Source organism: Eulemur rufifrons, chromosome 9 (assembly GCF_041146395.1).
Source record: "Eulemur rufifrons isolate Redbay chromosome 9, OSU_ERuf_1, whole genome shotgun sequence".
NCBI classification, from domain to species: Eukaryota; Metazoa; Chordata; class Mammalia; order Primates; family Lemuridae; genus Eulemur; species Eulemur rufifrons.
Window position 1 is genome coordinate 1,688,173 of NC_090991.1, and position 13,548 is coordinate 1,701,720.

General features: G+C 46.4%; 1 protein-coding gene across 3 annotated transcripts in view; it reads left to right on the forward strand.

Annotated features, from left to right (window-relative positions):
* SPECC1 (sperm antigen with calponin homology and coiled-coil domains 1) overlaps positions 1 to 13,548 on the forward strand; it is a 174,891-nt gene that overhangs the window by 116,113 nt on the left and 45,230 nt on the right. For all 3 annotated transcript variants that reach the window (XM_069481867.1, XM_069481868.1, XM_069481869.1), the window contains exons 11-12: positions 1,823 to 1,979; positions 5,232 to 5,334. In XM_069481867.1, coding sequence (XP_069337968.1) covers positions 1,823 to 1,979; positions 5,232 to 5,334 — 260 coding nt within the window. The remainder of the gene's footprint in view (positions 1 to 1,822; positions 1,980 to 5,231; positions 5,335 to 13,548) is intronic.

The window sequence follows — 13,548 nt, forward strand, 5'->3', positions numbered from 1 at the left end:
AAATTTAGAGATGACCTTGGCCCATTCTTCGAATTTTGCTTGTGAGAGATTTCAAGTCTTGCAGAGGTTAAGTGACTGGGGCCAGGATGTCTGGTTCCTTCTGCCATGTTGCCTTTTGGTGACGCGGCTGGCGATTGCTCTGATTAGCAGCTTCGTGAAGAAGTGATAAAAGTTTATGTATTAGTAGGACTTCCTGTCCTAATAATGGCCCCCAGGAGAAGGGAATGATGACCAAGACCGGTGGGTAGTCCACAGTTGGGAGAGAAAAACAGAGAAGGGGTTAGGTGGAGCCAGGGGCCCAGAAACAGGGAGGCCAAAGCAGAGCATGGAGAAGCTGCCTGCTCTGCGTTCTCCACACTTGCTACGTCGTGTGATATAGGGAATAACTTGGTCGTGTGCATAGTGCTAGGTGAGCTTTTTTGTTTAAATTGTGGTAAAAGACACCTAACATAAAATTTACCATCTTAACCATTTTTAAGTGGACTAGGTGAGCTTTTGATCATAATATTTGTGTCATCTTCTCTCTGTTCCACCAGCTATTGTGTAGAAAGACCATTCTTTTAATTGACAAGATAAATACTGAAGCCAAGACCACAAGAGCTATTGCTCTGAAGTAAATACCTTATTGACATCCCTCCCCTCACCCCTGCTGGGCACCCATCTGCTTGAATGATTCTGTTTACTATAATAAAAAAAAAAAAAAAAAAAAAGAGGATTACAGGTGAAAACTGCTTGCTTCCAGCAACTTCCAGCAATTGCTTGTCAACACTGAGGTCATCAGAAGCTGCAGAATCAGGACGAATGTGCTGTTTTTGTTGTTCTCTTTAGTGCTGTAAACACTGTTTTTCTCTGTTGTTCAGAGCTAATTAGCCTCACTCCCCACTTTACCACCCGTAATTGGTGGCTATTACTGCGGAGTATTGTTTTCTCCCCTGACTCTTTGTGGGTCATAGGAGGCAGCTGTGGGCTTGGCCGGCACCTGGCTGTTGTACAGCTTTGAACAAGGCAGTAGTTCTCCCAGCTCCAGTTTCCTCTATAAATATAAACTAGACAATCTCGAATATTTTTCTTTTGTTCTACACTTTTGTGGTCATTTAAGAAACATCATCTGGCTGGGCACGGCACTGCTGGAGAGGCGGAGGCAGGAGGACTGCTGGAGCCCGGGAGGTCGAATCCACAGCCAGCCTGGGCAAAGGAGTGAGACTGTCTCTCAAAACAGAAAAGGAAAGAAAGAAATATCATCTGGAGGATTCAGCCCACTTTGTTGCCTGTTTTGACTCCGCCTAGTATGACGGCAGGAAGGAGTCTTAACAGAATCATCCCTACTTGCTTTGTAGCGAGCCAGGCCCTGCGACTGTGAAATAGCCGTTCTTGGTTCCCAGCCTTTCGTCTGCTGCTGCCTGTGACCTGTCACTCACACCAGGCATTTTCCTGCCAGCTCTTTCAGACGCCCATCGATTAAAACAAAACGCACTACCTGGGGGCAGGGCTGGCTTGTGAGCACCTGCATGAGGCCCTTAGAAGGGCCCGTGCTAGGTTTAACACCTCAGTGACGCTGTCTTGAAGTTCATCCTAAGTTTTGAAAAAGGGGCTGATTTGACACGAGGTCCTGTAAGTGGCGTAGTTGGGGCTGCCTGGAGAATCTTCTCTAGGGAACACCACGTCTCTATTTGTATTGTTACTACTTTAGGAAGAGCGTGTGTGTAATATATATACATTCGCACTGGAGAATAGAATGAGAATTGCTTTGTGCTTGAGAGTAAAGTATGCCGACCAAATTCCTCTTCTTCGGAAATAGGTGATTATGTTGTCGTTCACACAGATCTTCTAAAAGGAAGGGCCGAGGACCTGAAGCCAGACCCTTACCTCCGAAAGAGCCCCTCGCTCGAGTCTCTGAGCAGACCCCCCTCTCTGGGCTTCGGGAGCACAAGACTACTGAGCGCCTCCACCGGTGGGCTGAAACCACAGAGTAAACTTAGGTATCGTGTTTTAAACAGTAAGAAATCAGAGAAACATTGGACTGATAACCTTTTATTCTTCCTTCTGTTTTATCCCCTGTGGTCGATTTACTTCTACAAAGATTTCCTGAATGAACGTGATTAAGGTGCAGCCCCTGCCCCGAATGGGTCCAGCAGGAGGACGCGAGACAGTAGCAGTGTGCACGATGACACGGAGGGCTGGGGGAGCGTGCTGTACAGCAGAGCACTCGGGGGGTGTTAGTTGGATCAAGAAGTCTAGAGAGAAGTGGCAGTTCTTCCAGGGTGTGAAGGTACCGCCGTGAGCAAGCCGTGGAGTGGTGTTCAGGGAGGAGTGGGCATTGTTGTGTGTCTGGACCAGGCTGTGGGCTTCATGTGGGCAGGGGCCCTGCCATGCACGTGGTAGGTCTCCATCAGTGTTTGTTGGGTGGATGGGTGGATGACTAGGGTATTACAGCTGGAAAGGCAGGTTGGGGCCTTATTGCAAATAATCCTCATGGCAAGGAAAGAGATGTGTACTTATTTTGGTAAAGTACTGGGGAACCACTAAGTTTATGGGATTTTATTTTTGTTTTTGAGCAGGGTACAGTGAGATGGGACCTGTACTTAAAGGAGGGATTAATCAGAAAACAGTGGCATATAAGGTAGAGAGGCATTTTGAAATCGGTATTTAAGGAGGACTTTCTGGGGGATGCGAAGGAGGGGGTGGGCCATGGGGAAGACAGCAGGCTAATAGGTTGGTCACCAGGAGCCCGTCTGTGCTCCCACACCTTTGCCACCTCCTCCCTTTTCGGTGCCCCTGTCACCCAGGGCACAGCAAGCCCACTTTAGCTGTTTCCTCTCTCTTCTGAGTCTTCCCTGCTTCCTCATGTTGGTTAGTCTTCTGAAGCACTGAGCGCATCCTGCCACAGACTTTGCAGAAACCTCCCATGACTCTCTGTCGTCCACACTTCTCATCCCGCTCTTCTAGATGTTCCATGACTTAGTGCCACCTCTCCACCCCCAGTCACCTGCCAGAATGTCCCAGCCCCTCCCTCCACCTGAGCCTGTTTTGCTCCCCACCTGTGCAGTGTCACATGAGCGTTTCTGACTGCAAGTCTTTGTTTATAAAGTTCTAGCCGGACTTGCCTTCCTTTTGTGCTTTCACAGTCCCACACGCTGCTTCTCCTGCAAGGTCAGACCTTCCGTGAAGTTGAGCAGCAGCCACCCTGGCAGCGCTGGCATCTCCCTCCTCCAACTTTGGTGTATGACACTCCTTTGGGTGTTTAATTACTGTACCACTTTGCTGTGGGGATAACGATGGCATGGTATATATCTTTGTCCCCATTTAGGTTAAAATTCAGTGGACAGTAGATGTTTTTGACTTACATTTTGGCATCTTTCCCAAGCCCTTATGTTGTGCAACACATGTAACATTTCAATCAGTAAATACTTAGGAATGGGTAGATTGATCAATATACAAAATTGGCTACTTTATGAGTAATCGGTTTTTAATAAATATTATAATTACCAATGTGGGTGTTATAAAAGGATTTATGAAAGTCTGAATAAGTTCGTGTCTTGTTGTATCTTTGGGTGTAGCCTATATTTGAACCCAAATAGATGAAGTCATATGTTTCAGAGGTTTATTTTAAAGCCCCAGATATTACATATTAGCCTGTTTACGTGCCGGAGATTTAAATAAACAAAAGAGGCTTTAAGGACCAGCATTAGTGTTATTCTGAAATTGCCCTTTTCTTTCTGCCAGAAATGCACGCAGAAAGGCTATGCATATATTAACATGCTATTGATATTTTACCTTTCGTTGTGAAAGGTTAAATTAGTAAGATTAATTTCTTATTTCAATTTTACATTCGTGTCATGGAGACAAACCATTGGCAGGGTAGCACTTACTTACTTTAGAAGTTTCCTGGTTCCATACAAGGCATAAAATTATTTTTTCTATATCTGTGAAAAATGATGCTTTTGGCAACCATGTTCAGTTAGCTTTATTTGTTAAAGAAAAATGTTGGTGAATGTTCTAGCCATCCATTTGTATAGAAACTCTTCTCCAAACTTTCACTGAAGTCTTCTGTGATTTGTTGGGGGTAGCAGTTCACTCCTAAGGGATGACATGAGACCAGGAGTATGGCAGATGCAGGCACAGTCACCATGACTGCGTAGTTAGTAGCACCTCGGACCAAAAAAGCTCATCCCAGCCCCGTATGTTGTGCAACACCCATAACACTTTACAAATCTGCCAGATGCATAGAAAAGCAGTCATCAAATTATACAAGGAAAATTCAAGTATGAACTGCTTTTTTTAATTTCCCTACCTTAGTTTATCTCACTGAGGTCTAAAGTCATGCTATTACTCCTTTTAAAATCATTTTAAAATATTTCTATTAAATACTGGATGGATACAAAAGAGTATGTGCTAGGTATAAAGAATAACGTACATGGAGATCCACCCAGATAACCCACCTCCCAGTGTAAGGAAAAGAAAATTGTTACCTTTGAAATTTTCTATCAGCCCCTGTCCACTTGCATTGTCTTGCTCCGCCCTCCAAGGTAACCACCACTCCGAGTTTAATATTTGTCTTTTTTTGTTGTTCTTAGCTCTTTTGCCACATATGTTGACATCCCCAAACAATGTGTTATTTAAATTACATATTTTAAATTTTATATTCATGTAAACATACTGTGTGTTTTTGTGTTGTTGGGGGGGGGAGGGGCGTTTGTTTATTTTTTAGGAGACAGAGTCTCACTCTTTTGCCCAGGCTGGAGTGCAGTGGCGTGATCATAGCTCACTGCAACCTCAAACTCCTGGGCTCATGGGATCCTCCTGCCTCAGCCTCCTGAGTAGCTGGCACTACAGGCGCGTGCTACTGCACCCAGCTCCACTCTACCTTCTATGTGTTATTTGGATAGAGGTGTAGCCTTGAAACATGTAGAGTGTTTTGTTATAAGTATCTTTAATTTAACTGACATTGTACTAAGTAAACAAATAAAAGGCTAGATGAATGAGCAACAGATGGATTTCAAAAAAAAACTCTCCCCAGACTTACGATAGTCAGGAAGCACAATTTAATTTTCCTTTCATTCGGCGAGACATCATAAAAATGTATTATTAATGTGACTAATTTGGTTGTTTCTTTAGAGTCTTATTGAAGAAACTAGACTTTTGCTTTTCTAATTTAGTAATTTATTTCTTGTATATTTGAGAGTTCTAAAAATTACCAACTTCTCCTTACTCTTTCTCTTCTTTCTATCCAGTGTGGAAAGGAGAGACCCTCTGGCAGCCTTGGCCCGCGAATATGGCGGCTCCAAGCGCAATGCTCTGCTGAAATGGTGCCAGAAGAAGACAGAAGGTTATGCGGTAAGGGACAATGTCATCCAACTCCCAGCCAGCTCTGGACGATAGTAGTCCTGTGCCAGTGTGTGTTCCGTGTGCGGTGTGCCCATATATGTGTAATTGTCACCTTTCTATTCTCCCAGGCAGGGCTGCCAGGGAGTGTTTTATATTTGTGCACTGTACAAAAGCGCCCAGACGGGGAGGCAAGTATAACTACAGGCCAGTCTGCACAGCATCCAACAAACCGATACCTGCGTGCAGAGTTGCGTCTCCTGCAGAGAGGGAGCCTTTTTCTTTGCTCAGAGGAGACCTAGGCTCGCAGGGCGGTATGCCCAACAGGCTCTTCTGCCCAAAGAGACAGCTTTTGCTATAATAAATCATCCTCCCAAAGAGGGTGCCTTTGCCTAATTCACATAAAGGACCCCCATAGGTGGGCCCCCAGAATCTTTCCAAAAATTTTCTTTCTGTTGCTTTGAGAGTTGTTTGCATTTGGCTTGAGAATTTTGGTTTACTAGGAGAGTATTTATTTTCTGTGAAGGTCAGACAAGGAAGTAATACCTGATATGAGTTTAAGCTTTTTTATTATGAAAAATTATACACAAAGATAAAAGTCCACAAAATATAAACAATAGTTTCATGAATTATTATGAAGTGAAAACTCATGCCGTCACTTTTCCCATCCAGAAGTGGAACATTCCAGCTCCCATAAACCTTCCTTATGACTTTGCAATCATAACCCCTCATGACTCTCTAAGATGACTATTGTCCTCGACTCCTGTCCTTATAGTTTCCTACAAAAGTGTACATCTCTGAACACTAGGTTAGTTTTGCTTGTGTTTGAATTTTATTATAAATGAAAGAAAAAACGATGTAATATTTGCACCTGGCTTTTTTACACAGTATTAAGTTAGATTTAAGTAAGATTTAACCATGTTATTGCATATAGCTGTAATTTATCCATTTTCTTCACTGTTTAGTAACTCATTGTATGATTATACTATTATTTATTTATCTGTTCCATTATCAATGGACAGTTGAGTAATTTCCAGTTTGGGGCTATTATAAATAGTACAGGTATGTTCTTATACATGTCTCTTGGAACACGTATATATTCTCATTCCTAAGAATGAGAACATACTTAGGAATGGAATTACTGAGCCATAGGGTATGCATGTATTCAAGTATAGTAGATAACATCAAACAGATTCTGAAGCAATTGTATAATTTACATCCCACCAGCAATTTATGAGAGATTTATTTCTCTACATTCTCACCAATGTCAGGCTTTTTACTCCTGGTCATTAGGGTAGATGTGTAGCAGTATCTCATTGTGGTTTTGATTTGCATTTTCCTGTTGGCTAATGAGGTTGAACACCTTTTCATATGCTAATTGGCCATTTGGATTTTGCCCATTTTTTGGTTTGTTTTGGGGTGTGGGTTGGCACTGTGAACAGGATGTGACCTTTTGCCAGTTTTAAAAATCAAGTTGTCTTTCTTTTTCCTATTGCTTTTAACAGTTCTTTGTATATTCAAGTTATAAATCTTTTGTCAGGTGGATGTATGGCAAGTATCTTCTTCCAATGTGGCGTGAATTTTCATTCTTTCGATGAACAAAGTTCTAAATTTTAATTGTCTAATTTTTCAATCTTTTCTCTAATGGTTAGTGCTTTTTGCATCCTATGTAAGAAATCTTTGTTTATTCCAAGATCGTGAAGCTGTTGTCCTGTATTTTCTTCTAAAGCTTTATGGTTGGACCTGTCACACTAAATAGCACCCTCTTTAAAATCGCCAACTCCCACTGCATTCTTACGACATTTGCTCAAACTTCAGAAGGTTCTGGCACCGCAACTCCCTTCCTGGCCTTAAGCTTTTGGGGGTTGCAAGGACAGAGAGGAAAAAAGCCAGCCAGGAAAACTGGGCCTCGGCCGAGACCCAGTCCAGGTAGTGAATTAGCAGGGCTGGGATTCTCTTTGTCATATGGTCTGTCAGATGTCTGAAAATTGGAATCTGCCCAAGAATAGCAGTATCTGGTATCTTTGTATCTTTGACGCTACCTTCTTTTACTATTGTGTTAAAAAAGAGAAAGAAAGACCTGGTCATGTTAATGACAAATACTAGAGGCTCCCAAAGTGCAGACGTGCTTGTCACCCCGTTTGCTCTTGTTGGCCACTGGGCCTCAGCCCCGTTCTGAGGGTGGGGCCACCCATGAAGGAAGGGACCTCAGTCACGGCGTCCCTCAGCATGCTAGCCACGCTGCTGAGGAGACGGAAAAGAATGCGACGTCAGAGACCGCTGACTGCAGAGGTTTTAGCATAAAGGGAATAGGAATGATTGTGGAAGATTGAAGAAAACAACTAAAAAGAGTGGTCAGTCGCGAATGGATCCTTGGCCGGGTACAGTGGCTCCCACCTGTAATCCCAGCACTTTGAGAGGCCAAGGCTGGAGAATCAGTTGAGGCCACGTGTTCAAGACTAGGCTGGGCAACACTGAGACCCCACCTCTATAAAAAATACAAAAATTAGCCAGTCGTGGTGGCAGGCACCTGTAGTCCCAGCTACTCCGGAGGCTGAGGCAGGAGGATTGTTTGAGCTCAGGAGTCTGAGGTTGCTGTGAGCTAGGCTGACGCCACGGCACTCTAGCCCGGGCGACGGAGTGAGACTCTGTCTCAAAAAAAAAAAGAATGAATCCCTGACAGAGGCTGAGCCACTTGTGGCGTCTGCCTGGACCGTCACCCTCCACTGGCAGGAGTGGGCCGAGGGAGCTGCCCGAGCTTCGGAAGGAACTGGCCCTTCGTTACGTCACGTTGTTATGATTAGATTGCAGGGAAGACGAGGTGGATGGTAAGATGTTTCCAGTCATAATCAGGAGAATCATATTTCCAGTTATAGTGACTTCTTTGTTTCTGTGAACGTCTTAGATTAGTTTTCAAAACATTTTACGTTTGACGAAAGCCAAATCTCTTTTTGCCTGAGTATTTTTCATTCATTGTTAAATATCATTGTAGAAATATAAATCATACGTGTTTGCTTTATTTACTCTTCACAAAACATTCTTTGTCTAAGACTCCATAAGCTTGTTCTCTCAGAATTAGGAAGCCAAAAATAAATTGTTGAAAACTCAGAGGGTTCATTGTCTTTTTGAAAACCAGCAGCCCCGTGCGTGACTTAAAATAGCTTTTACCTCGTGTAAGTCCAGCGCGCTGGGCTGGGCCAGGTCCCTCCGGGCGCTGGCTCCACCATGCAGCTCCGTCAAGGCTCCCGCTCGGCGCCAGCTGGTGTTTTAGGGGCCGGATTTGGCAGGGAATGAAGCAGCCAAACGCCTGCTCTCCTGGAACTTACTTTCTCATGGGCGCCGACGGTTAACTAAAATAAAGAAGTTAAGTATGTACTATATTAGAAGGTGGTAGGTGCTGCGGAGAAAGTTAAAGCCGGGAAGGCGGATTTGGGAGTGTTGAGTGTTTGGGTTAATTTCAATACAGTGGTTGGGGAGGTGACATTTGAGTGACGGCTCCACCCACCTGAAGGACCCTGCTGTCTTCATCCAGGTTTATTTCCCACCACGTCCTGGGCTTGGAGGGTCAGGGACTGGGTCGGTCAGAGTTGGCCAGTGCGATTGAGCCGCTCTGCAAGGTCAGACTCGCCGCCACACACACCTGCCGAGCCCAGGGTCACCTTCCCTGCGTGTTGAGGCGGCGCAGGACTGAGTCAAGTGGAAGAGCGTGGCCGGCCCTCACCAGCGGGAGGCCCTCGCCGGGCTTGAGATGGCCCTCGTAGGAGGAAGGGGACCTTTCCAGACACTCTGCCTCAACTCACATACGCTGGGATCGTTTTCAGAAGAGGTCAGACTCCCAGGAAGGCCTGCAAATCACTCTCAGTCCCAGACTTGGCGCTCCTTATGCCTGTTAGCTGTTTTCCTGCCCTTGGAACCCCTGCGTCTCCCTTCGTTGTCTACTTTTAGCTCCTAGTTTTGTGTTCTGATGGAGAAATTTCCATCTCTAATGTAATTACCAGTAAGAATGCCGAAGGGGCAGAGAGCTGAGGTGGTGGATGTAATGGGCAGAACCCTAGAAACGAGCCCCACGGGCTCCCAGGCCGCTAGGAGCTGAGCTGACAACAAGAAAACAGGGAGCCCCGTCTTACAGCCGCAAGAACTCGTCAGTGACCTGAAGAAGCCTGGAAACGGGCTCCTCCCCAGAGCCTCCGGGAGAGGACGCCGCTCAGCAGACACCCCGACTCAGCCCTGCAGGGCCCTAAGCGGACAGCCCGGCCTCACCACCCCTCTGCCCCCAGCTGCATGGCACCCCAGCTTCAACCCAGCCGCCCTGTGCCGGTGCTTCCCTCTGCCCCCCGCTGGACACACGCCCCGTGTGGCGAGGTTGGGCCCACCAGATGGTCTCCCTGCCTGAGGGTCAGTTCATTAATAAACCTAATCACACGTGTAAGATCCATTTTGCCTCATAACGTAGCTCAATCATAGGAGGGACACCAGGCTGTAGAGGTCATGGGGGCATCTTAGAATTCGGCCCACCAGGCTCGGTTCTCAGTGTGGATTACATGTTAGAACCACCCAGGGAGCTTTTAAAAAAAAACCTATGTCTGGGCCTGCCCTAGATCTAAAGAATCAGAACCTCTTGTGGAGGGGCCAGGCACTGGTATTCTTTAAAAAGCCGCCGCTGTGGCCTGAATGTTTGTGCCGCCCCTCCCCCCCTCCCCCACAATGCATCTGTTGCAGCCACATCACCCGTGTGACAGTGTCAGGAGCAGGGGCCTTTAGGAGGTGATTAGGTTCCCTGAGGGGATTCGTGCCCTTAGAATCCCCCAAGAGCTGCCTTGCCCCTCCACCACGCGAGGACACGGTGAGAAGGCATGACGTGAGAACCAGGAAATGGGCCCTCACCAGGCACCAAATCTGCCTTGACCCTGGACCTCCGAGCCCCCCGGGCTGCAAACGATAACTTTCTATTGTTTGTAAGCCACCCGCCTGGTATTTTGTTGTAGCCACGAATGGACCAGGACAGCTACTCAGTCGATCCTGATGCGCAGGGAGCTCTGAGAGCCTCTGATGGAAAATCACAGCTAGGCCTGAGGGAGCTCTTCCCAGCTCCGTGTCTCGAGTCGCCGGGAGTCTGCGTGCCGGGAAGGAACTGGAAACACAGGGGACATGAGCGATGGAGACGCTACAGCCTGGAGAGGAGGCGGCCACCAGTCGGTTATCATCCAGCATAAAGAAATATTATAATTCGAGCCTCAGGAAGGAACTGGGGGATTCTCTGTTACATTTGATCCCAGCAGCTCCACTCTGTCAGGTTTCTGTTGCTGCAAATTACCATAAAGGTAGCAGCTTAAACCTTGCCCACTAAGTAGCTCACGGTTCTGTGGGCCCAAAGTCCCTGCGAGCTCTGCTGGGTTCTCTGCTTTGGGTCCCCAGGTGTCAGCCGGGTGTGCTCTTACCCAGAAGCCACGGGAAAGAACTGGCTTTCACTAAGAACGCTGGCGGATTTCACCCTTTGAAAATTGCCCGATGACCTTGACCGGATCACCAGAGTCAGCCACAGAGCCCAGGGCATGCCAGGCCCTGGGAACGCAGCCAGGGCACCACCCGTGGAGGTGTGGGGTGGCTGTGCCTTGTCATGCCTCTGGGGAGGTGGCAGAGGACCTAGGAGAGATTTAGAGCTGAATTCCACACATTCCTCAGAGTGGATTACAGGCCAAGGTCCCTCAGCTCAGGGCAGGCAGAAGGCAGAGCAGACTGGCCATCCTCACCCCATCCGGACAGGGAGAGAGAGGACAGAGGGCCTGGTGGCCCCACACTCGCAGCTGTTGACTTCAAACTGCAGAGTGCCCCCCGAGGCGTCTTGTGGGCGTTGGTCAGAGCTCAGCACTCTCATGCCAGCCTGTCCCAGCCAGCCCTTAGACACCAGGAACAATGAGGTTCCAGAGTTGGGTTTGGATTCACTAGAGGCACTCCTTACTCAAGGCATCCTATGAGGCTACACTACAGATTCTGAGGGTTTCTGACAAGCGAGGGAAACCTACATCACATGGATAGATAGATACAGGGATAGAGAGATAGATAGTTAGACAGTCGGAGGGATGGATGGATGAATGGATGGACAGACAGATGGATAGATGGATGGATAGATACACAGATGGATGGATGGATGGACAGATGGATAGATGGATGGATGGATGGATGGACAGATGGCAGTGGATTATCTCAAGGCTCTTGAGTTCATTTACCACCTAAGAGAATATTCATTTTCTTACAACATGCTCTGTGTAGTAATGAATGAATGCCGTTTCCCACAGCCTGTTCCACAAGCTTTGTTGCCATGGTGTGCTTCACAGTTACAGGTTTCATTTGTGAGAGATTAAACTAAAAAATGGTGACTAGTTGAACAGCTCAGGGAGCTAGCTACTTACTCCTTCTCAGGAAATTTTGAGCTGAATGACTATGATTCATGATGACCTACAAAAGCTCCAGAGGTTTAAACTCGAATAAGACCTTTGCCCTTCCTGACTTGCAGTGCTTTTGTAGACACTGGTGTATGAATGTCCTCTAACCACCGCTTCCTTATCGTTTAGGAAGATTAAGGAACGTAATTTAGGAAAGGCAATTGAGTAACTGTCAGCAAGATTGTTTCTTCCCAAAGCATCCCACCGTATGTCACTGTGATTCACATTTTATCTTTTTATTGTAGCCAAGGCTGAATCAAGGTTTGAGGGGCTTATAATTTTATTTTACAAGCCAGAGGAGAGTCAGAGGACTAATGGGAGCCCGGGTGGGGCTGTGGAAGAGCAGTACTTAAAGCTCGGGTACTGCTGTGGACCGAGGAGTGGGTGGCACCAGGCTGAGGCCAGCAGCTCAGCAGGGGGCTCCCAAGAGTTTCGCTCCAGGGCAGTTTCTGGGGAGAACGTCCCATAGGGATACTTCCAGCCCTGACCTGAGACAGCCAGTTAGCAAGCATTGATTGCGGGTTGACCAAACTAGCTTTAGTCCAAGGTGGTGGGGGGGTCTCTCAAAACCAATTTCATTCATACATGTGTGCACCCAACAAATGTATTCTGAACACCTGCTGGATGCTGTGCTCAGCAACAAGGTCTAGAGCCCCAGGAAGGCGGTGGGGTCAAGGGGATGGGACAGAGAGAAGGAAGAAAGAAAAGAGAAAAGGAAGGAGAACAGGCCTGTGGGCCATGCAGAGAATTAGGATGGTGCAGGAGTGACTGGGGTGCTCTATATGGGGGAGGCCTGTCCAAGGAGGTGGCGCGAACCCTAGGACCAGAGTGAGAGTAACAGCCAGCCCTGGGGGGATGGGCAGAGGGGATCCCAGGTGAGACACCAGCTAGAGCAAAGGGCTTGGGGCGGGAAGCAACCTGCCTGTTGCCAGGGCAGAGGAAGCTGGTGTGGCTGGGACAGTGGGCAGGCAGGGTCCAGAGCGGGTCAAGGTGGGATTAGAGAATTGAGCATTTGCATCATGGGTTTATTATTTCCAGTGGAAATGGGGTCCAGGGCTTCTGGGTAAAGGTTGAACCCTCCCCACCCAAAAAAAACAATGTTCTAGCTAGAAAGTGGCTAATCCCGAAGTCTGGGACCCCTTGGTGCATGCGTTCCCTGCATTCCCCGTTTGTCTCCAAGGGAGCTAAAGCGGTCACCCTGCCACTCAGAGTTGTGTGTGTCTTCTCTGCAGCACAGGCTCTGACAGGCACCTTGGCTATAGGTCCTTGAGCTCAATATAGTGAACTCCATGTAAGTTAAAGTGGTTTTTTAAAATCACTAACAGGCATTATAAATGGTATAAATAGCTAAAAATATTTTAAAATTTTGTAAAACTAAATGTTAAAATCGTTCAATCTCACTGGTCATCGGAGAAATACAAATGAAGGAAAGAAATACCATTTCTTTGCTTACCATATTGGAAGATTTTTTAAAAATGATGAAGTGGTCAAAGTGAGAGTCCTACTACACCACGGATGGGAGTGCCGACAAGTATACCACCATTGGGGAAGAAAATTTAGCAATGTGTATCAGGACTCTTAAAAACACTTATGCTGTTTAACACACAAATTATATTAATATTTGTAGGTATTTATGTCAAGGAAATAATCATGGATACCTCTAAAGATATAATTACAAGCAAGTTCAGTATAGTTTTATTTATAATTATTTAAAAAGAACCAGAAATGATATAAATTTTTAATAATAGGGGAATCAAATAAATAAATTATGATATATGTATAC